At 44.7% G+C, this 26,448-nt stretch overlaps 1 protein-coding gene across 1 annotated transcript; it reads left to right on the top strand.

The window, feature by feature from the left end:
• The first annotated feature begins 821 nt into the window (after nucleotides 1–821).
• LOC309516243 (UDP-glucuronosyltransferase 2A2-like) lies at nucleotides 822–26,180 on the top strand. The gene is made up of 7 exons (XM_082194932.1): nucleotides 822–1,126; nucleotides 11,324–12,215; nucleotides 16,226–16,374; nucleotides 18,208–18,339; nucleotides 21,075–21,162; nucleotides 24,435–24,654; nucleotides 25,474–26,180. Exons 2-7 carry the CDS (start codon nucleotides 11,480–11,482, stop codon nucleotides 25,751–25,753), a joined length of 1,605 nt encoding a protein of 534 aa, XP_082051058.1. The 5' UTR covers nucleotides 822–1,126; nucleotides 11,324–11,479; the 3' UTR covers nucleotides 25,754–26,180.
• Nucleotides 26,181–26,448: the final 268 nt, after the last annotated feature.

Genomic DNA, 26,448 nt, shown 5'->3' with positions numbered 1-26,448 from the left:
GAGCATCTGCGCGAGCAGTGAAACCCGGAAGTAACACGCTACATTACTTCCTGGTTGCCGCAGAGCGCAACTTGAATGCACTCAACATGAAGCATATTCAACCCGAGGTATGACTGTATATGGGTGGCCCAAAAACCACCAACATTTAATTTTGGGCAATATTTAGTGAAGGGGGAAAGTGATTTCAGGCCCCCAAGCAAACAGCTATTAAATCCACCATTAAACAACCAAAAACCCATAAACACAAATTGACAGTTGAAACAAAAATGTAACCAGATAAAAATCTAAGGAAGGAGATGAAGAGCAGCGGCTATTTTGCTTTATAACACGAACAAACTAATGCAGAGGGACGCGGGTGGCGCTGTGGGTAAAACCTGAGTGCCTAGGACTTGCTGATCGTAAGGTCGGCGGTTTGAATCCCCGCGGCGGGGTGAGCTCCCGTCGTTCGGTCCCAGCTCCTGCCCACCTAGCAGTTCAAAAGCACCTTTAAGTGCAAGTAGATAAATAGGGACCACTTTATAGCAGGAAGGTAAACAGCATTTCCGTGTGCGGCGCTGGTGCTGCCTCGCCAGATGCAGCTTCGTCACGCTGGCCACGTGACCCGGACAGCGCCGGCTCCTGGCCTCTTGAGTGAGATGAGCGCGCAACCCTAGAGTCGATCACGACTGGCCCTGTCGGGCAGGGGTACCTTTACCTTTACCTTAATGCAGTCACAGGTGTTACCACAGTAACTGTAGCCTCACATCTTCAGCATCGTGGGACATACAAGAAAGCTTTTCCCTGTGAATCTCAGGGAAGCGGGGAGCACAGATGGGAAGAGAGGCCCCCCAAGGCTTTAGCCTTTCATGTATGGTTTTGATGTTCATTCCCAGCACTTGGAAATGGGCTCTGATGCTAACCGGAAACCGGTGTAGCTGAGCTGGAAATCCTTCTGACAATGTGCCCCGTCAAGAAGTGAGCCACAACATTCTACGCTGGTAGCAACTCTCAGACCACCTTCAGCGGTTTGCATTGATGAGCATCCATAGTTACCTCTTTCCCTCCCAAACTCACAGGTGCAGAGGCGAGTGGGCTGTCGCGACCGTTCCAGTTTCAGGAGCTGTTTTTATGTAGCCAGGATACCAATGTATGTTGCCAGGTGAACGTAATCATGTGCACGAGAAATGCTGGATTGAATTTGTAGGCATTATTCTGCTAAGAAGACGATAACCCAATCTTTCAAGATGCCAATGCAAGATTAGGAAACTGGCTAAACAGGAGTTATTATCAATACAACAGGAAATTAACCATCATTTCTTATAGCATCTGTTAGGACTTCATGGGGAGCTTTTAATGTCTGGTGTTTCATAGTTATTATTATTTTAAAAAAATATTCTGAGTGCCTAAGTAATAAATTATCATCATGATGATAATAACAATGATAAACCAGATCAATCTTGCCCCATTGACACCTACCTGGTCTTCTCCTTTCCAGATTCAGCAATCTTCTGCATGGAGTAAAGGAAAAATAGCTTAAATAAGATTTGTTTTGAATAGAGGTATTAAATGGAAAGAGAGAAATGTGAGAATCGGGCAGGACATTCCCCTGGCATGTTCAGGGGAATAATGTAGGGACTGATGGAGAGGGTGGTAGCAATGCTATTTGATTTCACATAAACCTTACCATATGAACAAAGGTTAATCTGACAGGTCTTTGATGAAGAAGAAGAAGAGTTTGGATTTGATATCCCGCCTTTCACTCCCCTTCAGGAGTCTCAAAGCGGCTCACATTCTCCTTTCCCCTCCTCCCCCACAACAAACACTCTGTGAGGTGAGTGAGGCTGAGAGACTTCACAGAAGTGTGACTGGCCCAAGGTCACCCAGCAGCTGCATGTGGAGGAGCGGAGACGCGAACCCGGTTACCCAGATTACGTGACTACCGCTCTTAACCACTACACCACACTGGTGCCCAGAACTGAAAGCAGGTAGTCAAAACTTTTCACATAGGAAGGTCCAGAATTAATTCCTGCAGTACCCTGAATGATAAAGGACGTACTGCACTGAATACAAACTGGTTTAATAGACAGGAGCTGTCTCAGTTAATAAGTCCTGATCACACTTATATCTTCACCACAACACAGTGTGTGAGATGTTCTTGAGTAGAGCGTTTGGACGGGTTTATTTTGGGAATGGTGTGGCAGCTGCAATGACTGAAAGCATCTTGGCAATCTGAAGTGCATGGATGACAAAAACCTGAACAACTTCCCATATCACCTTGAAATATACTCAGAGTCGAGAGTGGATTTCATGCTCTTTGTTCAGCTCATAGTGGTGAGGAGGAATGGAAGTTCCCCCAGAATGTCAGCTTTATATACATTATTTACACAATGGGCCCCACATGATTGGCTAATTCCGGGATTCTCCTGTAGGCCAATCAGGTTGCGGATTCACTTCCACCTGGAGCTGGATTGGGTGGCTCCTGTGGACCAATCAGACTGCTGCATTCTGGACCCTATTCTAGGACCAATCAGACTGCCTTTTGGATCCTATTCAAATCAGTACATAACACACCTGTTCCAACTTTCTTGCAACTGGATTTTCTTGGGGATGGATCCAGCGGCCTGCAGTTGGTAAAAAGCCCATGAGATTTGACAGTGTGATGCACCATGTTTCAAAAACAAATCTACGATCTAAGAGGAGCCAGACTAGCCATTAGTGAAATGTCTTTAAAAAAATTACTGGCTGGTTTGTTTTTGTTTGTTTTTCGGTGAAAGCAGTGCTTGGGAATGGGAGACTCACCTCTTCACTTTCCACCCCATCAGAACTGAGATCACCACCCCTTGGTACAAATAGGAGTCTTAGGGGTAAATACAGTGGTGCCTCGCAAGACGAAAAGAATTCGTTCCGCGAGTCTTTCCGTCTTGCGATGTTTTTCGTCTTGCGAAGCACGGTCCGTCGCAACTGCGCCTCTTCAAGCGGCTTTTAAAAAAAAGCGCAAGACTGATGAAGCCTGTGACCGTTAATTATTAATAATTATTAATCAAGATACAAGAGATGGGAGGAGGAGGAGGTCATGGAAAGAAGGTAATGGAATTTGGAGAATTTGATAAGGATGGTTTTATTTTTTCTTCTTCTTTTTTTCTAATGATTTTGGGTTTTTTTGCTTTTTGTAATTTTGTCTTTTTTTGTGTGTATTTTTTTAAAAAAATCCTTTATTTCAATAAATATCATTTAAATAAATAAATAAATAAAAAGCGCAAGACGTTTTCGTCTTGCGAAGCAAGCCCATAGGGAAATTCGTCTAGCGAAGCAACGCAAAAACGGAAAACCCTTTCGTCTAGCGAGTTTTTCGTCTTGCGAGGCATTCGTCTTGTGGGGCACCACTGTACCTGAGTGGTGCCAGCCATGTTTTTCACTTATTAACACTCAATTGATCTATTAACACCCCAGAGTGGTAACCAGTACCTGCTGATGAAATTACTGACTTAATTGCCCAAGTTCAAACTGGAAAACCAACAGGCCCCACTTGATTCCTCTCAGTCTGTTAAAATCCAACCCAGATTTACTAAGCGCCCAGCCTAAATTTCTCACATGTACCCTGGCACCAGTGTTTGGGCTTTTTTAATGCTGAGACCCCTCAGCGCATTTGGGAACTGGCAGCTCAATAGAGTTAGTGGGTTGAATGGGGAGTGTGGTGGATGGACTGGACATGAAGAGGGGAGAGTTTACTGAATCACTGTGTTGTAGCAGCGTGAGATTTTGGATATGCCAGTGTTGCAGGAATCATTCCGTTTGTACAAACACAACACGCACACTCTCACACACGACACACGTGACGCTTCTGTTGTAAATTCATAGAAAATCAAGCCGTACATCAGATCTGTACTGTTCCACTTTTATTTTACACCATGAAGGAAGGACTATCAAAGGAGGGAGACTTGACACAAGACAGCCATAATTCCCCAAGCGTACCAATACGTCCTCATCGAGCCCTACCCAGTTGGCATGCCAACCTTGATGGTCCTAGACAGAAGATCATTACGCTCACAAAGGACATGCATATGGAAGTGGATTCAGTAAGGAGTGAAACAAAGGACAGTGACCAGCCCTTCCCTCTGGGGGCAGGAAACAGTGAACTCCTCTTTGTCCTCAGGAATGTAATCATTGGGAGGGGGAAAGGAGGAACCGGACAGGTGACAAGACACTCAGGTTACCACCACAACTCCTCCCTGAACCCCTCCTCTTTGTGATGTGTCAATGATGTACAGTGGTGCCTCGCAAGACGAAAAGAATCCGTTCTGTGATTCTCTTCGTCTAGCGGTTTTATTCGTCTTGCGAAGCAAGCCCGTTGAAGGATTAGCGGATTAGCGGCTTTTAGAGGTTTTTAGCGGCTTATCTGCTGATCGGATCAGCTGATAAGCGGCTTAGCGCTATTAGCGCCTTTTAGCTGCTTTTAGCTGCTTTTAGCGGCTTATCTGCTGATAGGATCAGCTGATAAGTGGCTTAGCGCTATTAGCGGCTTTTCGCTGCTTTTCGCGGCTTATCTGCTTAGAAAAGGGGGGGAGGGGGAAAACCAGCAGGAACTCGCAAGACATTGTCGTCTTGCGAAGCAAGCCCATAGGAGATTCATTTTGCGAAGCACCTCCAAAACGGAAAACTCTTTCGTCTAGCGAGTTTTCCGTCTTGCGAGGCATTCGTCTTGCGGGGCACCACTGTAGTCATGATGTAGTCATGATGTAGTCTTAGGGGTGTAGCAAGGGGAAATAGTAGCTGATAAAAGTTGGGGTCTTCTTTTGTTCAGGGCTTCCATCTTGCTTCATCCTGTAGTGAGTTGGAGTCCTGTCGCGATAGTCTCAATAAAGACCAAGCCTACTTGATGCTGTTTTGTTCCAATTGTCCTGGTTGGTGTCTTTGCTTTTTGTCCAAGGGAGCCCTTGGATTTCTCCGTTAACACCAGAGAGAGCTTCTTGAGAAAAGAGCACAGCAAAGAGGAAAGGGTGGGGGAAAGCAGGTCACTGCTAGAAGGAATAAACTGGATAAAGAGAAAGAATAGTCTTATGTTGGAGGATGCAACATTCGGGGCAGTATCTTTGTGTAGTAGGTGAGAATGAAGGCGTATGTGCTGCCTGACAGACTTGAGGAGAAAGGGTTAAACTCATGCAGAATTTGCTACGCTACCATCAGCAATTTAGGTTTTTTAAAGGTAAAGGGTAAAGGGACCCCTGACCATTAGGTCCAGTCGTGGCCGACTCTCGGGTTGTGGCGCTCATCTCGCTTTACTGGCCAAGGGAGCCGGCGTACAGCTTCTGGGTCATGTGGCCAGCATGACTAAGCCACTTCTGGCGAACCAGAGCATCACATGGAAACGCCATTTACCTTCCCACCGGAGTGGTACCTATTTATCTACTTGCACTTTGAGGTGCTTTCAAACTGCTAGGTGGGCAGGAGCAGGGACTGAACAATGGGAGCTCACCCCGTCGCAGGGATTCGAACCGCCAACCTTCTGATCGGCAAGTCCTAGGCTCTGTGGTTTAACCCACAGTGCCACCCACGTCCCATTTAGGGCTATAGACTGAATTAAATTGACTGGTTGATGTGGAGTCCAAATGCACAATCCTGAGGTTTTCAGTTAGTGGAAAAATATGATCCCCTAAGTGGAGTAGGAGTAGAAGCTGGCACTTTGAATAGTAGCTCACCTATTTTCCTTCCCTTGAGTGAATTAGACAAGGCAGCACTTGTCCACCCATATCTACAGAAAGCATAATACCTAATAAATTGTTTTCCTTTCCTTTCCTTTTCTATTGGCTGGTAGGTTGCCAAGCATGGGGAAGGGTATATTTTTTACTTTTCTGAGGAGCACAAACACATAACACCACCTAGTGGATAGTCAAAATTATCTTCCACATCTGGAACAGTAGAAAAAATGTAGTCTTGTATGAGATGGTAAAACCAAGACACTTGGAGGGTATGCGTTCCTTCTGTCCGTTTGTCCTTCCATCTCTTTCTCTGTTCATTATTATTTTCTCTTCCCTTTTTCATATTCTTTCTTTCCGTTACAAAAAATTCTTTTGTCCTTTTCTGCAGTTTGGCTGGGGCTCTGTCACTGCTAAAATGCATCTTGTATCTTTAAACATGGTTTTTAGCGTGTTGGCAGAAGCTCTAGAAACAACTTATGTATTTGGCGCCCTATTAAGTTAATGTTTATTAAAGACATTTTATGCTTACAATCTTTTTATATATAGAGTGGTACCTCTGGTTGTGAATGGGATCCGTTCTGGAGGCCCGTTCGCAACATGAAAACCTCGCAACCTGAAGTGCCGTATCTGTGCAGGTGCACAGCATGATTTGGTGCTTGTGTGCATGCGCAAAGCGCGATTTAGCGCTACTGCGCATGTGTGAGCAGCGAAACCCGGAAGTAACCCTTTGTGGTACTTCTGGGTCGCCGCGGGACGCAACCTGAAAGAACGTAACATGAAGCAAACGTAACATGAGGTATGACTGTAACCCTTTAAAAGACTTGTATCATACCTCTACTGTTCTATCCTTCTATTTATTTAGTTAAATTCCCTTGAAAATTCAGCATCAGTCACCTTGATGCCAAGCCAAAATCTCATTGGTGACTGCTTGGCAACCAGAACAGAACAGTTACCGTATTTTCCGCTCTATAAGACGCACCAGACCACAAGATGCACCTAGTTTTTGGAGGAGGAAGACAAGAAAAAAAATACTCTGAATCTCAGAAGCCAGAACAGCAAGAGGGATCGCTGCGCAGTGAAAGCAGCAATCCCTCTTGCTGTTCTGGCTTCTGTGATAGCTGTGCAGCCTGCATTCGCTCCATAAGACGCACACACATTTCCCCTTACTTTTTAGGAGGGAAAAACTGAGTCTTATAGAGCAAAAAATATGGCAAATTTTTGTGTGCATGTGTGCTTGCGTGAGAGTGACTTTCTTTACAGGAGCTAGGTGGGGTCTGAGATCTTTGGACTCGAGCTGGATCTTTGGACTCGAGCAATTTGGATTCTGTTTGCTTATCCTGGCGCCCCTGCATTTCCCCATACAAAGGAGAGAGCTAAGTTGCATGTTGCAAATCTGATCGATTCGGCATGCACAACAAAGCTGTTGTCTAAAGTGCACTGCCTGGTTCTGGCCTCCAAACCAGGCCATAGCAGGGCAAAGTGCTTGCTGCTTGCTCAGCAGAGAAGTGAAGGAATATCGTCAAAATGCATGCAACAGTACTGGGAAACTGAAAAGTTAATAATTGAAAGAGGGGTCAGTACCCACCTTTATGGAACTGCACATAGTGAACTACTGCAGTCCAGCCCATTGCATTTTATACTAAGATAGTCAAGCTCTGTTATCTGGGTCTGAGCCTCAGGACACCTTTGTCCTTTTCCTACGGCAGCAGGGAGTGAGCATCTCAGCATCTCCAGGTAAGTCAGGAGACCCTGAATAGATTTTGTCTGGGAAGGCAAAGCGAAGTGTTGGCCAATATAAAGGGAATCATGTGGCCCAAGGTATACGAAGCAGCCATCATGATGAAGCCACAGCAGAGTCACCCAGCTAGGTGAAGGGTAAAGGGACCCCTGACCATTAGGTCCAGTCGTGACCAACTCTGGGGTTGCGGCGCTCATCTCGCTTTATTGGCCGAGGGAGCCGGCGTACAGCTTCCGGGTCATGTGGCCAGCATGACTAAGCCACTTCTGGGGAACCAGAGCAGCGCACGGAAACGCCGTTTACCTTCCCACCTATTTATCGACTTGCACATGCTTTCGAACTGTTAGGTTGTCAGGAGCAGGGACCGAGCAATGGGAGCTCACCCCGTTGCGGGGATTCAAACCGCTGACCTTCTGACTGGCAAGTCCTAGGCTCTGTGGTTTAACCCACAGCGCCACCCGCGCTAATTGCCCCTAATTAAATATAGCGAACCCACCGCACGGCAGGTCAATCAAGCGAATTTCTACCATTTACCACAGGCTATCTCGTGGGGGGTCTTGTGTGAGGGACACTTCAATTCAGGGGGTCTCCGGCAGGAGTCGATCAAACAAGGAAAGTTTTATTTGCAAAAAGAGGTTGGTGAAACAAAGTTGGGTCAGGAAATGCGTTCTTTCAGGTAGAAGTCAACTTATTACTTAAACTGGATGATGATGATGATGATGATGATGATGATGTATTATTTATACCCCCACCCATCTGGCTTTGGTTTCCTCAGCCACTCTGGGCAGCTCTCAACAGAATATAAAAAATACAATGTAAATCTGTCGCAGGATTGAACAGTTTTCAGTTGCTAAAAATCTGTTGTTACACTTCAGGCAGATGTTCAGGTTTCTAGAATAGGCGGCAAAATGACTATAATTCAGTTTCTGCTACTTCAGTCTCATTCCTTTACTTAGTTATGACAGGGGTTACAGCTAAATACTTTTAACACAGCACAGCTTCCTTCACAGTTAATACTTTGGTTCATGGGTGAGGGGAATTTTTGTCAGTTAACAATCACACTCCTGAGGTATTCCAACAAACTAGTTGGAATACCTCAGGCATGGGATTGTTAACAGACCCAAGGGGTTGCCTCACTCCTTGTTACTGGTTTGGGAGTCTTCTTTATCTAGAACAGGCATAGGCAAACTCGGCCCTCCAGATGTTTGGGACTACAATTCCCATCATCCCTAGCTAACAGGACCAGTGGTCAGGGATGATGGGAATTGTAGTCCCAAACATCTGGAGGGCCAGAGTTTGCCTATGCCTGATCTAGAAGACCTCTCCCTCCTGACTGGAATGAGTTCCATGTAAACTGTATCCTCATAGCTTCTCCCTCTCCTGGCACAGACTCAGCCCTCCAGTTTGTGGGGTGTGAAACACAGAGCAGTCAAATACAACATTCCTAAAGTAGACATAGAATAGAATCATAGAATCCTAGAGTTGGAAGAGACCACAAGGGCCATCGAGTCCAACCCCCTGCCAAGCAGGAAACAAACATGTTTAGACATGAAGAGGGATGTTTGTCCAGCCAGTAGATAAACTTCCTGTTTCCTCCTGGGCTGGGGCAAATTTTCTCTACATGTGACCAGAGGTGGGCGTGACCTCACCTGTGCAGCTAACAAAAGCACAGGACTGGCCACCACATCTCTCTCTGACTCCATTCCGCAAAGAAGCAACAGCTCCTTAGCCTGAGATGCTCTCTTGTCTTCCAGCCAAGGGAGGACAAAGGAACTATCTTCTTATGGGATAGATTCCAGGTGTATATATTTTGTAACTTAAGTCTGCCTTCTAGGATCCATCTGTGAACAGAATGTGTGAATAAACTATTTTATACTTTTTATACAAGACTGTGTCGTGTCTATTCTTTTTACGAGGGAATAAAGGGAATTACCAGGACACTTATTTTAGAGGCTTAAGCAGGCATGGCAAAACGTTATCCGCTGTGTAAGCTTTAAAAAGGGGAATGTTACTCTGCTAAATTATAGAACTTGTTAACACAAGTTGGGAAGGATATAATTAAACAATATATCCTCTCCTGCCTCCCTGAACACTCCCATACAGTTAACTCCTGTCTGTATACCTTCCCCAGACCCTCAACCCAGTCTCCCTATCTAAGCTGTGAGGCTCCTTCCTCCAGCTAAAGTTATTCTCCTCAGAGCAGAGGTTCAACTCAAATCAGAACTCATTCTCCCTCAGACAAACCCTATCCTAATTCCTATCTACCACCTCAAATCAAGCCCTGTCTCTCAAACTATCTCGCTCCAGCTCTTTCCCTTCACTACCCCATCTATCTTTCTCCCTCAGAAACGGCGCCTTTTATTCTCCCGCCCAAAGTGCTGGCTCCACCCCCCTCTGACTAGCTGCCTTGGTAGCCAATCAGAGAGAGGCTGCAGCCCTCTGGTGGAATTCTGAGGGACTGCATCACCAGATTCTGGTCTGACTCTGCTGTCCCTCACAGAAGCCTAAGCTGGTCTGCGCCTGGCCAGTTCCTTTGTGATTACAACACCTTCCATGGGGCCAAAATTTGGGAACTATTAGGGGCTGGGGGCTGGATGTTGAAGCTTTACATTTCTGGTTTCCTCTATCTGCTTTATTCTTGTTTATTCTTTATTCTTTTATTCTTTTAACTCTTGTTATTCTTTTAATGCTCTATTTTACCGCAAAATAAACTAATGAAAGAGAACCAGTAATTACAACTGCCCAGCCCTGCAAAGGAACTGGCCCCTAAGGCAGCTAAGGCTGCCGTCCTGGGACACTTACTTTGGAGTTAGCCACTGTCACAGAGTTCTGTGAAGTTAAGGGTTATATTACATAACATGCCTAAAACTTTTACGTTTGCCCTTCTGTTGCATCCAACTTCCCAATATTATTTCCTCCCTCCCTGAATGGTCACGGTATACTACGTACCCACAACCCTGGGACCGTTCCATTTCAGACTGAAATAATAATAATAATAATAATAATAATAATAATAATAATAATAATAATAATAATTTATTATTTGTACCTTGCCCATCTGGCTGGGTTTCCCCAGCCACTCTGGGCGGCTTCCACAAAGACAAAAAATACACTAAGATGTCACACATTAAAAACTTCCCTGAACAGGGCTGCCTTAAGATGTCTTCTGAATGTCAGCTAAGTGTTTATCTCTTTGACATCTGATGGGAGGGCATTCCACAGGGCGGGCACCACTACCGAGAAGGCCCTCTGCCTGGTTCCCTGTAGCTTTGCTTCTCGCAATGAGGGAACCGCCAGAAGGCCCTTGGCGCTGGACCTCAGTATCTGGGCAGAACGATGGGGGTGGAAACGCTCCTTCAGGTATACTGGGCCGAGGCCGTTTAGGGAAGATAGCATGTGCATGTACTCACTGCAGATGGAAATCTAGCTTGTTAGAGAAGGTGCTTGCACCTAGACCCCTGCCTTGATATGCTAGTTTTTTGTTCACAAGGAGAGCATTGGCATTCAATCTCCCACCTGCATCCTACAGTCGCAGAGTCCCAGGAAGATTGCTTCACGTGATGTCTGCATATTTGAATGGCATGAATGAAATTAGGAGCAGGATTCTCCAAGGTGGGCAAGAATATGGTTCAATTGTACCTGTGAAAGTAGGGGAGTAATCCAATACTTCCCAACCATATCAGGGCAGCTACACCACTGGAACAGCTGCGATATCCTATACCCCCTTGGCCTGGAGGGTGTAACCCAGAATATGTATATATCCTATATCATATAGCTGTATAAAACGATATCCTAATAAGTAGTTGTTTTGGGGTGGAAGGTACATTTGCATTGATTCCAGTTGTGTAAAAATATCATTTCGTTGAAATAGCGATGGATGAATGTTGTGCCATTTGTTTTTTCATTCCAGAAATCTCCAACAACCGACTTGACTCAACACATTTGGTTAAAAAGTCTTCTGGGAAAGGAAAGTTAATGATGTGAGGTTTCCGTGCAAAATGAAATACTGATTAATAACTCCGTTGAGGAGTGACAGAAGAAATCGGTTGTCCCAGAAAAGAACATCATGACCCCCACATCAGCAGGAGTGGCATTAATTCATTTGTTAACACTTCAGCTTGTCTTAGTGGGAAATATTTTCTGTGGGAATGTGCTTATCTGGCCAGAGGATGGCAGCCACTGGCTATATATCAAGGTCGTTATTCAGGAACTGCTGCATAGAGGTCACAATGTCAGCATCCTAGCCCCATCAGCGTCCATCTTAATCGAACCCAGCGATGATATAGCGGCTGCCAGGTTTGAGGTGTTCCCTGTGCCCTATGGAAAGAGTGCCATAGACTCCTATATGCAGGAGCTCGTAATGTTGGGGTTGAACAACAAACCAACCACCCTGACTTTCCACAGCTTCTACCAAGCAGCAAGGAAATGCATAAGAAACATAAATGAAATTCATAGGCAGAGGTGTGAAGCGGTGCTGGGCAATCCGGAACTCATGGCCCGCCTGAAAAAGAGCAACTATGATGTTCTGCTTGCGGACCTGATCTTACCCTGTGGCGACCTCATTGCTCTGAAGTTGAACATCCCATTTCTGTTCACCGTAAGGGTCACGCCAGCCTCAACGCTGGAGAGACACTGTGGCAAAATGCCTGCTCCTCCTTCGTATGTTCCAGCTGTCATGTCTGGGCTCACAGACAGAATGTCTTTTGGAGAAAGGGTGAAGAATATAATATCTTACCTTGTGCAAGATTATATTTTCCAGAGCTGGTTTGGAGAGTGGGACTCTTATTACAGTCAGGTTTTAGGTAAGCCTGTTTTTGTTTCTTCTTCCCAGAGGTAGAGTAGATGCTCTAAAGATGGCAAGGATTCCAGCTTCAGTCCTTGGCATGGCCAGTTAGAAGGGGCCTCCAAGTAGCAGGATTGGAAAGGCCTCATCCTGGGCCTGTGTAGAGCCATGGTCAGCTGGGAAAAGACTCTACTAAGCTGGAGAGCCTACTACCTGTAATGGAGGGAGGTGTAGATCTCACCTGCTTTGCTCCTTTATCACTTCACCCAGTTGCTCTGCCTGCTGTATTCAACTTGAAGTAGAATAATTTCTAAAATGAATTTGGAATTGAAGCATGGGCATTCTTTTGGAATTTTCTGCTCTTTCCCACCAATGTTCAAGCATGGAGAAAGCAAATTTGATATTGTAGATATTGTTCCACCAGCATTCTTTTGTGCTGCTTTACTTACTGATGTGTTCTTCTGGGGTTTGGGAAGAAACTTTGTTTGGTTTGCAATATTATGTGAACCTTCCTAAATTGCATTTAATAATAATAAATATAATAAAAAAATTTTATAAGATATTTATTAAAGTTTTCAATATATTACAAAAAGAAAAACAAACAAAGTAGAATCAAAAGGGAATACAAAGAATAAAAATAATTAACAGAGTAAAAAGAATAAGAAAAAAGCAAACCCCACCGTGTAAAAAAGAAGAAAAAAGAAGAAGAAAAATTCAATAAAAAGAAAACAAAAAGTGGCAAAAATACAAAAAACCCTAACCTTTAAAAACATTTAAAAACAAATTCATTGTTTTCAGACCCTTAACTGTCATAGCCTTCTTTCTTAGACTTCCTCCTCCTCCCTTCCTTTGTATCCTAGTTATTAATTATCCCAGCAAATCCTTTCCATTCCATGTTTCATAAAATTCTGTCATTACATTACCCTAGACTATTTTAATCCTACATTTCTTTAATAGAATAAACCTTAAAGTTTAAAACTTAAGTCTTAACCTTACCAGCTTCTTATAATCATAATATTCTTTCATAATTCCTTAAGCATCTTTGCTAAAGCCAGGTAATTTCTTCCAACATTTTTTCTATCATTCATTAACTTTATAAAACATTCTAGTAATAAGAAAAAAAGAAAGGTACAAACAAATCCAATTTTTTTCCAACGTCCCTTCCTCCTGGTTCCGGGTTTTGTCAGTCCTTATTCTCATCAGACTAGCCCATTAACCTGGTAGCCTTATGTCCGAGGCCCTCAAGTCACTTCCATGGCCCTTCCGCAGCTCTGCTTCATATTTGTAGCTGTAATTTCCCTTATCTCCTGCTCGTGGTAACTCCAGCTTGACAATGTTTTTAACCCTTCTCGACAGATCAGACCCTTTTCCGTATTCGTCGCTGCATTCCATGTAGAATTTAAAAGCATGTTTCAAGGGCCCTCCAAAATTGAGAGCCCCCGTAGTCCCAAACATTTCGCAGCCCATTACCATATTTAAAAAGTCCAGACATCCCAACATAGGGGGGTCAATCCAGCTGCCCATTTCCAAACCACACCAAGCTTTTCCTTTCCAGATCTGGCTTTTTCCAAATTCATTTGTCCAATCCAAAGGATCATACTCCTGTTGGGTCTGTTCTGTCAAAACACACTCCTGATTTAATGCCACAACCTCCTGTTCTGTCAAAACACACTCCTGGTTTAAATCCTGAGTGGGCTCCACATGTTTTCCCACTGTCTGGTCAAAATGTTCCACTGCCTGTTGAAGATTTCTAGTCGAAGTCGCCATCCAGTTCACCTTTCCATGTAATTCTTCCAGTAGAGCATTTGTTTTGTAAAAAGCACACAAGGCTTCTGAATATATTGTCCTACAAGGTCATGGACTAGTTCCCACGGTTATAATGTAACAGCTGTCGGTTCCCTGGAGTTAGTTACAATTTCACAAACTTCCCCTAGGGGGAAGACTTATGTTTATTCTTGCTACAGAATTTCCTTTTTTGAGATACTTTGTCCATATATATTCCTTTAAAATGTGAAAGGGAGCAATGGAATCGCAAAATTTCTCTTCTTTTAACTATCTGTCAAAAAGCAGTTGTCTCTGGTCAATGAACTTCCACGTCAGTCCTGACACCCCACTCCAGGGTCAGGACGGAGGAAAATTACTTCCCTTTAAAATCACTTCAAACAGTCCCCCCCAAAAAAAAAGGTTCACAATTTAAAATGTTGAAATCTAATCTTTTAAAGACGATTTTCTAAGCTCTAGTTTAAATTGCCTTTGCTTTGTTCTGTTTACAAAAGAACGGAAGGGTGACTTCCTGTTTAGCCCTTTCCATTCTGTACCAAATTCAAGTTAAATTTTTTAAAGTCCGATTCTGTCCTACTCACAAATCTTTGTTTGATATCCAATTTTTCAAACTCTAGGTACTCACAGGTGTTTATTTTAGAGTCCAAATTGTCCCAGGAAAAAGGCAGCGCTCTCCGGCAACAACTATGCGGCTTCGCTCCACGGAAATAGCGTTTGACTCACAGCACCGCGCCACTTCCCCCTCCTCACTTCGGAGCCCGTTAGTGGGCTCCTTAGCGGATTGGGGGGCGCTAAAGGTGCCCGCCGAGTCCCACGGTCACAGGCTTCATCCGCCTGTGATTTTAAAAGGGTCCCCTGCGGAGAAGACCCTGTTTACCGCGGAGCCAGTCCCTCCAGTTCAGAGGGAGTCCGCCATTGCCGGTGGCGCCACCCCGGAAGTTAATAAATATAATAATTTTTTATTTATACCCCACCCTTCCCAGTTTGGAGGCTAACAGCAAATTGATTAAAATGTGATTTTAAAACAACATAAAATGCAGCAAGTATCAATAAAATTTGAAAATTCAGGGGTCATTTTTTTTTGGGGGGGGTCCAGTCAGTAGACATCAAAATGATCACCAGGGCTAACTGGCCAAGTTGGTCCTACTAGGGCCAGCAAGGGGACCAGGGAAGAATTTAAATGTGGGGTCCCAGAAAGGGTTTCTTCATAGAAGAGAAAAGGAGAAAGGGAATAGAGGATCAGGCTAATTCAAATTGAAGGCCAGGTGGAAGAGCTCTGTCTTACAGGCCCTGCCGAAGGAGATCAAGTCCTGCAGGGCCCTAGTCTAGTGGGACAGAGCATTCCACCAGGTTGGAGCCATCACTGAAAAAGCTCTTATTATTTCCTTAAATAATTATTTCCTTAAGTTATTTCCTTAAATAACACACACACGGAGACACAAGCTTGCAGCTTCCTGAATTTTGCGATGCCGTTCAACCAACCAAATAATTTGTACAAAATATGTGTATGTGCATCGCACACTTGGGGATCAGTAACGTAGAAAGAGAAGAAACGCAAGGAAGATGGAGGAATCGAAAGCTTCTGCAAATGGTGTTTGCCCTCGTGTTGTATACACAACTCAGTAACAAGAGGCGGAACAATGGAGGTGTTTCTTTTGCTTTGGTTCCAGTGCCTTAGCAACAACTCTTTGGACATAGAAGGTCCTGAGATCTATACATCCTGCCAGAAGCTTTCACTCCACCAGCCCTGGGATCTTAATAGCCCTTTTCAGACATTTGTCTGAATGTGTGTGTGCTGAAGGTGGGGAGGAAGGAGGAATGAATACATGGTCTCCTCCCCCAGTTGCTGCCCTGCCCACTTTTGTGCTCCAGATATTTTGGGCTACAACTTCCATTAGCTCCATCCAGCAACTGGAAGCATCAGGTTGGAGGAGGCTGGTCTTACTAGTTCTGATTCACATTCAGCTACCAATGCTGACTTCAGAGCTAAGGGTTCTTTCAAAAAATATCAGACATGGATTTTCCTCTGAAAGAATATCCATCAAGGAGCCACCACCTATCTTGGTTCCTAATGAATAAGTGTACATGTATTTTTTTCAAGCACAGCTTTGTCCCCAACTATTGTTCAAATCTTTAGGTGTTCATTTGAAATGTAATGTGCAAACTAGCTTTCAATATTTCTAGAAACGAGTTTGCCAAATCCTTTGCATTTGTGAAATAACTCCGTTTCTCTTCCTCATCCATCAGGGAGACCCACAACTCGTTGTGAAGTGATAGGGAAAGCAGAGATCTGGTTGGTCCGCACCTACTGGGACTTTGAGTTCCCGCTGCCTTTCCTACCAAATTTTGAATTTGTGGGGGGTCTGCACTGTCAGCCAGCCAAGCCTTTGCCAGAGGTAATTCTCTCCCTTGACCTTCACTTGTGCATGATAACCATGCCTGGACCTTGTTCAAAGCACCTCCAGGGAAGGGGAGGGCGTGTGGTGGCGTGATAAAGAAGTGACAAGGTCAACTTAGTTTACAGAGGTGCCCACTTGGGCTCCACACTGTGGGTGCCCAACATTGGTGCGCACGGCACCACGCCGTAATGACGTCATAATGTTGTGGGATGTAAGAATCAGGTGCAGTCAAACACAACATGGCTAGAGTAGACATGAAGGTTGTCTCAGTCCTTCAGCCGGAACTTCCTGCTTTCCAGGACTGAGACAAAACTTCCTATGTGATGGGCGTGGCCTCTCCTAAAGTAGAAAGTACCAGAACCATAGGCTGGCGACCGTCTTGTTTTCTTGTCTCTATTGATGCCATCTTAACAACAGCACTACTAAGATGTACCCTTGGCTCCAGGCCAAGAGAAGAGAAGGGGGGCTTTCTCTCATAAGGAGATAGTTACCACAGTTAAACTATGTTCTAACCTTTTAAGTCTGCCTTCTGGGTACCTTTGTGTGGACAGATGATTACTTGTGAGTAAACATTTTATACTTTACAGAAGACTGTGTAGCGTCTTATTTTAGGAGGGATTAAATGGGGAAAATACCAGGAAATATTTACAGAGACTCTAACGAGTCTGAGCAAGCTTTCTGCTGTGTGTGTGTTTAAAAAGGGGGAATGTTAACTCTGCTGATTTTGTTGAACTTGTAAAGACAAGTCGGGATAGGATATCTTAGGCAATATATCCTCCCCCACATCCCTAAACATTCCCACAAATGTGACATGAGGTAATGACATCACGTCATGGCACATCATTGTCATGACACAGCGCATGCGCTACGGAGGCCACCGGGCGTTGAGCACTGCGGCTGCCTCCATGCACCACCATGTACTGCAGCTACCGACACAGCGCACCACCCATCGCGGCTGCACACCGCCTTACTTCTGGCGCTCAGGCCCCAGTTGAGTCACCACCGCTGCAGCCTTACTATCATGTGGGTTTGGGGCAACATTCAGAGTGGCAGAAAGGGATAAGAGCACATCTGATGTGTGGAACAAACAGTCTACTCATTGTAGCAGCTGTTCATTCCAACGAAGCTTGTGAAGACACATGGATTGTGTCCCATGTTTATGTAGAGAGGGGTGTGCTGTGCTTTCTGGATGGGCTACAAGCTTAAAGGTAAAGGCACAGTAGAAAAAGTGGGGAATCAGTGTCTCCAACTGATGTGACTGTGGTTCTGCTTCTTGTCTGCCCTGCACCCCACCTCTCCAGTCCTAAAGGCCAGTGGTTGCCATTGGAAGCTCCTTCTGAGGAGCCTGAAACATACAGTAGTTTGAAAACTGGACTTTAAAGACCACCTTCCCTGTTACAAGCCAGCACGCCTTTAAACATTGCTACAGAGCCTAGGACTTGCCGGTCGGAAGGTCGGCGGTTCAAATCCCCACGACGAGGTGAGCTCCCGTTGCTCCGTCCCTGTTCCTGCCAACCTAGCAGTTCGAAAACATGTCAAAGTGCAAGTAGATAAATAGGTACCACCCCGGCGGGAAAGTAAACGGTGTTTCCGTGCACTGCTCTAGTTTGCCAGAAGTGGCTTAGACATGCTGGCCACGTGACCCGGAAGCTGTACGCCGGCTCACTTGGCCAATAAAGCAAGATGAGCGCCACAACCCCAGAGTTGGTCATGACTGGACCTCATGGTCAGGGGTCCCTTTACCTTTACTCGTGCATTAGGTTTAAAAGCATGGAGAAATGTTGTTTGTTTGTTTGTTTGTTTATAAAGATGGCTTTTATCTCTCAACAGGAAATGGAAGAATTTGTCCAGAGTTCAGGGGAACATGGCATTGTGGTGTTTTCTCTGGGCTCTCTTGTTGCAAGCTTAACAGATGAAAGGAATAACATGCTTGCATCAGCACTCAGCCAACTTCCACAGAAGGTCAGTGTTCATGTCATTTGGTTAAAAATGCAGTTGTATACAGTACTGGATTTGTGAAAATGCTGCCCTCATTTCCTTATCCCTGCCATGATAAGGGAACACTTTCCACATTTGTTTTCCTTAAAATCTACCTGTACTTACACATCATCACTTTTTTTAAAAAAAAAATTTAATTATTTATTGAGTACAAATTAGAAAAAAATACAAATATACCAAAAAAAGGGAAAATACATGTAACCAAGAGAAAATTAGAAAAGATTTTACCTCTTTTCATATTTACAATTATTTACACCTCTACAAAACAATATTCACAATAAAGAAAAGAAATGAAAGGTAAAATATAAAAGAAAAGAACAAGAAGAAGATAAAGAAAAGGAAGAAATAAGATCAAAAATGAGAGTTTTAAAAGTAGATAAGTATTCACTATACTTTTTATTTTTGTAGATTATGAGAATTCTGAACAGCAGTGTTTTGGGTTGTTTTCAGATGACCTATTTGCTGAGTGTTCATCCTGTTTTATTTGCACAAGGTTTGCAGGGGGACTACAGTATGTTTGTAGGAAAGTTATAGGATGTTGCATCAAGAAATGGTTACCCCACACTTTCCAGGGCAATTTCCTGCCACTTTCCTTCCCACAAAAAAGTCCAATTGTTCAAGAGTGCCAAATCCACTTTAATTGTGCAGCTCGAATTTAATTTTGCGCCTTGTATATCTTCGTAAGTATAAATGCCCTATTAGTTGCCTACTATCTTAATGTTGCCCGTCACCCCAATCTCTGAGTGGTGTGAGCAGTGTTAGAAACTGAGATTTGAAAGCTAGGAGCTAAATAGCACCTTAAACCTAAGTTATGGGCGCAACAACGGAATGTCTAGGTGCGCTTTTTTTAATAACAAGAATACAAAGCTGAAAATGAATGAATTGCAGCTAAAATATTATATTCATTTTTCACATGGTCTAGTCCTTCTGCTGCCCACCCCCCTAATATTATTAAGAGCGTCTCTTCTCCAGTCTTCAGAGAGTAACTGGAAGTGGGCAGGCAGAAAAAAGGTCCTCCTTTCCTTCCACTCTGCAGTTTTCTTCTGAAATCTCAGGCATAGTACTGCGCCCAGAATTCAGAAACTGCTCACACTAATGAAATGCCCTGTTGCAAAATATGCCTAGAACAATGGGATTTCCGAACACTGGGTGTGAGGTTCTTCATGGAACTTTGAAGTGTCAGGCATAGCCCTAATGGCTTTAGCCCAAACGTAGCAGAGTTTTCCTGCACAGCGAAGAAGCTAGTTGAGGTGGAAATGACTAGTCAGCTAGACTCAGAATAACTATTTACAGGATTTATTAAAAGGGGGGAAAACAGCAGAATTTCTGCATACAAAACAAAGCAAATAAATCCTTTCTTTCTCTCTCACTCTTAACCATACACAGCACTCCTACTCCTTCAACACACCTAACACCAAACTGTGCTAGCATTCCTAGATAACAGAGTTGAGTGCTGGTCGTTAACCAATCAGTGTAAATAGTTTCTAGGTCAAGCAGACCTTGGCTTTCTGCCAAGAGTAAATTGACACTACCTTGAGTTAATTGTGTGAAGCCAGAATCTGTAAGTTTTAATGAGAATCAATTAACAGAAACTGAACAGTTCTAGGGGTTCCATGCGCTTACCCAGGGTCTGTGTTTCCTTTTGGAAATGAGGCACAATGGAGACTGTGGTGTCTTCAGGATATATGGTTTATTTATGCATATATACAACCAAAGCCTGCGATGGAGGGGTTCACAGCATGAACACCCCTAGTGGGTCTTCTTTCTCCCATAGCTGCAGCTTTGGATTCAAACAGACATCCAACATCTCTCTGTCGTATTCTCAGGCCGCAGTCAGAGGTAACTGGCCACACTCCAGGCATTCGGCTTGAGATCCTTGTTGACCTCCCCATCTGCGTCTCCCAGCAGGATACAGGCAAGGTCACTATCGGCGATCCCACTCAGCGTGAGAGGGACACACCTTTCCTCCCTCCTCCCTGCTTCCCTCAGGGAGGGGAAAAGAGACAGACAGAAATCTATTTACATGTCTTTATTTCTGTCATTGCAGCAGTACAAAGAAACACGTCTGCACTCTCCAGTCTCCAACAGTAGAGAGAGAAAAACTCCACCCCTGTACTTCCAGTACAGGTCAGATGACACTCTGAGCTAACATCCGGTGCTCAGCACAGTGAATAGACTGCCCCTTTGTTCCAATAGTACAGTCCCAAACATCAACATCCTGTTTTGCATTCCAGCAACTTGCAGTTCGCTCTTGCATTGCTGCTTTTTCCTGACACTCTCTCCCCCTCCCTCCCTCCCTCCCTCCCTCCTCCTCTCTCTCTCTCTCTGCAGCTTGCTGCTTTCCTTCCTGGTCACATCACACAAATGGGCTTGATTAAATTCAAACGCTAGATCCAGGGATTTACAGATGCCTAGCGCCCACAAACTCATAATATTAATATATGTTATAGGCTCAGATGTGCTCCAGAAATATGGTGCACGATCATTTTACTGTCCCTAAAGGAAGTGGTTAAGCAGCTAGTGTTGATGAGCCATATTAGAAAACAGACGGGCCAACAGTTGTTGGAGAAGCTTTCAGAATCAGCATGGTCCTGTTTAAAAGCCAAGCAAAATGAGTAGACGGCCTGTGAGCCAGTTTAGTTTTCTTTGCAATCTGAGCTACAGATAACAGTTTTTCCTCCCCTCCCCCCCCCATCCAGGTTCTTTGGCGCCACAAAGGGAAAAGGCCAGAAACCTTAGGAGAAAACACCAGGCTTTATGAATGGATACCACAAAATGATCTTCTGGGTAAGAGAGACTTCATGTTTCATTGCACCTTTGGCTTCACTGCAGCATTCTGCCAATCCCTAGGAAATATCTCCTCCATCCTCACTTTCCTCACTCACTGACAGCCCTGGATAGTGGTAGCAATGAGCATCTTCCCCTTCTTTTATTCCATTCCTAATCAGTAGCTTCACCCTGCCCCTTGTATTCTGTTCTGCCTGTTTTATTGCTGAGCTTGGATCATTTTTAAAATCAATCTCAGAACTGGCAATGTGTGTGTTGGGCAGGGAAAAGGGGAAGATGCAAACAGGAAAATTGTGAGCGCACACATGCTGTAGCCCAGGGGTTGGCAACCTAAGGCCCATGGGGTCGTTTAAATGGCCCAGAAGCCACCCCTGAACCAAGCCACCCACTCGGTGAGTCCCTGCGTGCTGCGCTAAACCGGCACAGCGCAGCACAGGGACTTGCTTTCGCGGCGCCGGAAATTGCGTCTGTGTAGACGTAGATGCCGAAAATCGTGTCTGTGCAGACGCAGGCACCAGAAATTGCGGGTGGGTGGGCGATCCGGCCCACGAACGGATCTCCTCTAGAGTGAACTGGCCCAGAAATTTAAAGACTATCTACAGAAATATTGTAAAATTAATGAATGATAGAATGATGTTGGATAGCAACTAAGGGATTTCCAGCTGTAATGATTTAAGAGAATATGAAAAAAGGGTTATAAATGGGTTAAAATCTAATGGTAAGGATTTGCTGAACCAATAAATTGAAGTGGAATACAAAAAAGGGATGTATGAGGAGGTCCGGGAAATAAGTTAAAAAAAAATAAGTAAAAGAAAAAATGTATGTTTTTAACTGTTTTTATTTTGTATTTTTCTTTTTTCTTTTTCATTTTTACTGTTATATTTCAAAAAAAAAATTAATAAATATTTTTTGCGTGCTGAGGTCCCCAAAACACCCTTAACCCCAATAACTCACACATCACACATTAATTTTGTTTAAGGTTTTTGGCATAATTTTGGCCACAACTTTATTTGCATACAAATTGTGAGTGGTTGCTTAGGCATTGGTTACGACTAGCTGTCCCTCCCGCCTTGGGGACAGCACTGACTCCCGGATTCCAGCGGAAGCCAGTGTGGAGGAGCAAGTTCAGGGATAGGCGGAGCTGCGACACAGACCCTCAGCTTCTCCCCGCATGCTCCTAGGGACTTACACGGCCCAAGCCCGATTCCAGGGGTTTGGACGAATGGATGGTAAGTCCCTGAATTCCTTTAACGGAATTCCCATGCAGCAACCTCATTGGAGGGGCAGGCACAGCCAATCCATACCCCTCCACCAACCAATTTAAACCAATGCCTAACCGCCAAGCTTACAAGTTGTGACGTATTGCTAAGCAGTAGGCAAAACCCAAGAGGCACGCACTAATCAGCCAAATGGTAAATTCCTACTGGGCCCCCGCACCAAGGCGGACGACCCCATGACAGGCAAAGCAAGGTCAAAGCGCAAGCCCAACAAGGGAGGGCGGGCGGGAGATCCGATGTCCACAGCGAAAGAGAAAGTACCCTGCTGTGGACCTTCCTTAAATAACCTCTGACCCCTCCCCCAAATTTGCAACATCAAATTTGCCCCAGCAACACCAACTCCAGCCAAAAGTAGGTCCCTCAAACCAATCCACCTAATTACTACAGGGTGCTTTGGCTGACCCATCCGCAACACGTGCTCTCCTTTAGTGAGAACACGCTATATAAAAAAAAAATAGAGTGAACTGGCCCAGGTAAGGTAAACCTTGCTGACCCCTGCTGTAGCCAGAACCAGGACATTTACAAAACACAGAAAAGAACTGTGGTTTGCTTATGCATTGACAACACACCATAGCTCCAAAGATCCAGGGAAATGTTTGGATGGGGAGAATCTCGACGTTTCCTTTCTAAATGGTCAAGGAGGCATCTTGTAGGCTTCTGCACATTCCTCTCTCACCTACGGCTTTCTGGTTTGACGTGACTCCTTGTCTGGCGCAAGCTGTTGTCAGAAGCTCTTTGGTCATGCTTCTCCTGACCAATAGTAGAAGCAGATCATTATCCAGAATAGATGCTTGTTGACCTCCCCCCGACCGCACAATATAAGATATGAACTGTCTCTGCTGTTTGCTTCTAGTCCTGCTCCAGGCCTCCTGCCATCACCAATTTGTAGAGTTCTAGATCAAACTATTATTCTTCATACCACATCTGTTTCCCATACTTCCCCCCCCTCCAGTTTCTGCTAGAGTAGGCCAGCTTCTCTTGGGTGCAATTTCTTGGAATCCTTGGGGGAAAGGGCAAAGAGGCAGGGGAAACAGCTGGGGTACACCCCAAGGAAAGCCAGTGGCGTAGCGTGGGTTGTCAGCACCCGGGGCAAGGCAAGTAATTTGCGCCCCCTAACCCGTGGATTTGCGCCCCCTAACCCTACAAATCTTGGAGGACCCTATGAATGATGGTCCCTCTCTCTCTCTCTTTCTCATATTCCAATTGATTCCCATTTCCGCCGATCGATCCCCGAAGCTCTCACCCAGCGAAATTCGTGTGTAATTACGCTTCGCCATCCCTAATCCTGCCGCTTCCACCGGGAAATCATGATGGTGCGTTTCTCCTCTCCAAACTTTCCCCGGCCCTTTGCCGGCCGGTGCAGCCCTTTTGGCTACGAGCTCCCCTCCTTCTCTGCCCGCTTCCAACCCCACCTCCCCGTCCAGCCTCCCTACCTCCTGAAAAAAGGCGCCGGCGCCGAGCAGGACACCCTCGCGGCCATCGGAGAGAGGCGGGGCCGAGGGAGGCAGCCAATGGGCGAGGCGGGGGTAGGTGGCCACGGGGGCGGGCGCTGCCGCAGTCCTCGGGTGGGCTAGGTAGGAGCAGGCAGAGGCTGGCCGGCCGCTCTGACAATAGGGGCGGGCCAAGGGCATGACAGGGCTGGGCCCTCTGGACTCGCGCCCCCCCCAGATGTTGCGCCCGATGCGGCCGGCACCCCTGGCACCCCCCACGCTACACCACTGAGGAAAGCCAAGGCCCCAGACAGTGCTAAATTTTTGGTACTTTGTGTTTTCAACTATTCAGGATACCAGGGACTGCAAACTCTCTGTTTTACAAAGCTGTTGTGTGCTTGGCCAGGGTCAGCACTGAGTTCTAGAAACATCACTACGTATAGTGAACGGCAATCTTCAGAGATTGCTTGGCAGTTGGACTATGCTGGGCACTGTTGCTAAGAATCACTGATAATAACCTACTTTTTCATTCTATAGTCAACAGAGTCTCATCTTCCCCTTCCAGGACACCCCAAGACCAAAGCCTTCATAACACATGGTGGGACCAATGGGATTTATGAAGCTATTTACCATGGTGTTCCCACAGTAGGAATTCCCATGGTTGCTGACCAGCCTGACAATATTGAGCACATGAAGGCAAAGGGGATGGCTGTGGGGCTGGACATCCAGACAATGGAAGCCGAAGATTTAGTGGATGCTGTGAAGGCTGTCATTCTCAACGCCACGTGAGTCAATCGCAAACTCTCCTCTGAAGAAGACATCTGAAGGCAGCCCTGTTTAGGGAAGTTTTTAATGTTTGAAGTTTTATTCTGTTTTTAGTGTTATAGTGTTTTTAGTGTTTTGTTGGGAGCCACTCAGAGAGGCTGGGGAAATCCAGCCAGATGGGTGGGGTATAAATAAAATTATTATTATTATTATTATTATTATTATTATTATTATTATTATTATTATTTAAAGATTGCCGTCCTTTGAGTTCTGGCTCTATACTAATTTGTTCTTATTTCTCTATCTTCTCCCTACCCAATCCTCCAGATATAAGGAAAATGCAATGAGACTGTCACAGATTCAGCATGACCAACCAATAAAGCCACTGGACCAGGCTGTCTTTTGGACTGAGTTTCTTATGTTAATAGACTTCCCGCTATCTCTTTGCGGTTTCCATATTTCTCTTACATTTAAGTAATCCGTATTCCATTATTAAAAAAGAAAATTCCCTTATATCTGTGAAGTTAGTCTAGGCACAGCCAAGTGTTGTTATTGGAACCATATTTTGTCAGATAATTTTTAAAGCCATCCCATTCAGGACCAGACATTTCATGGGGTGTCAATTCCACCTTCCCTGTCTCATGAGGACTCTACTGGGGTTCTTCAACACTCTTAAGTTCCTTTCCTTCTTCCTTGGGCTCCGAGCTCTGCATCCATGACACCACAAACGGGACTTGCAACACCTGCTAAACTGCGATGGAAACGTGACTTTGGGCCCTATTCCAATTTGTCCTTCCTTTTCTCTCTTTCCCCCTCCCCTTCTTTACCCAATCCTCCAGGTATAAGGAAAATGCAATGAGACTGTCGCAGATCCACCATGACCAACCGATAAGGCCGCTGGACCGGGCTGTCTTTTGGATTGAGTTTGTCATGCGCCACAAAGGTGCCAAGCACTTGAGAGCAGCTGCCCATCACTTGACCTGGTACCAGTATCACTCCCTGGACGTCATTACCTTCTTGATCGGTTGCATGGCAGTTTTCATATTCATTGCTGTTAAATGCTGTTTATTTTGTTGTCGGAAATGTGGCAGGATTATTAGGAAAACCAAAACAGAGTAGCTTCTCCTGGGACCCGGCCATCGTTCTGTGGCTTGCATTATTCAGTAGACTCAGACTTAAGCCCCATCATGAAATCATCTTCCAAAAGCTTTAATCGTTTGCAACAACTTTCAGCTGAATTGAGAAGCCAGCCATAGCCATGCTCCATTCAGCAGCTAAGAGAAAGTTATAGGTATCAATGATGGTTCATTTTAGCATTGCTTATTATTTTTTTCCAAATATCTTAAACACAATGCAGCTTAACAATATTATTCTCCTTTCAATCTATATCTTATCCGAATTAACTTCCCTCCACCCCTATTCTAGCTTCTCTACATTGTTCTTACTTAAGCTTGATTAATATATATATACTTTCTATAAATGTCTATAATTTCTTAATAATTTTTGTATTATACTTTAGACATACATTCCTTATTATATTACAGCATTACATCTTGTGGTCTACCCAATAAACGTTATGAGTTTTATTTCAGTCCTGTGAGTGTCTTTATTTATGTACAGTTTTCTCTAAGTATACCATAAATTTAGACCATTCTTTTTGGAATTTCTCATCGCCCTGCTATCAGATTCTTCGTGTTAGGAGGGAGGGAGGCAAGGAGTCAACTCACTGCTCTGTTAGGGGGGAGGACATTCACTGTGTTCACCTCAGCTATGGTAGGATGTATGCTTGGTGGCCCAGCAGGGGGGGAGGGAAA

Source organism: Podarcis vaucheri (genome assembly GCF_965113315.1).
Source record: "Podarcis vaucheri genome assembly, chromosome: 13".
Classification (NCBI taxonomy): domain Eukaryota; kingdom Metazoa; phylum Chordata; class Lepidosauria; order Squamata; family Lacertidae; genus Podarcis; species Podarcis vaucheri.
The sequence above is the reverse complement of the archived record's forward strand: the minus strand, read 5'-3'. Positions and strand labels throughout refer to the sequence as shown.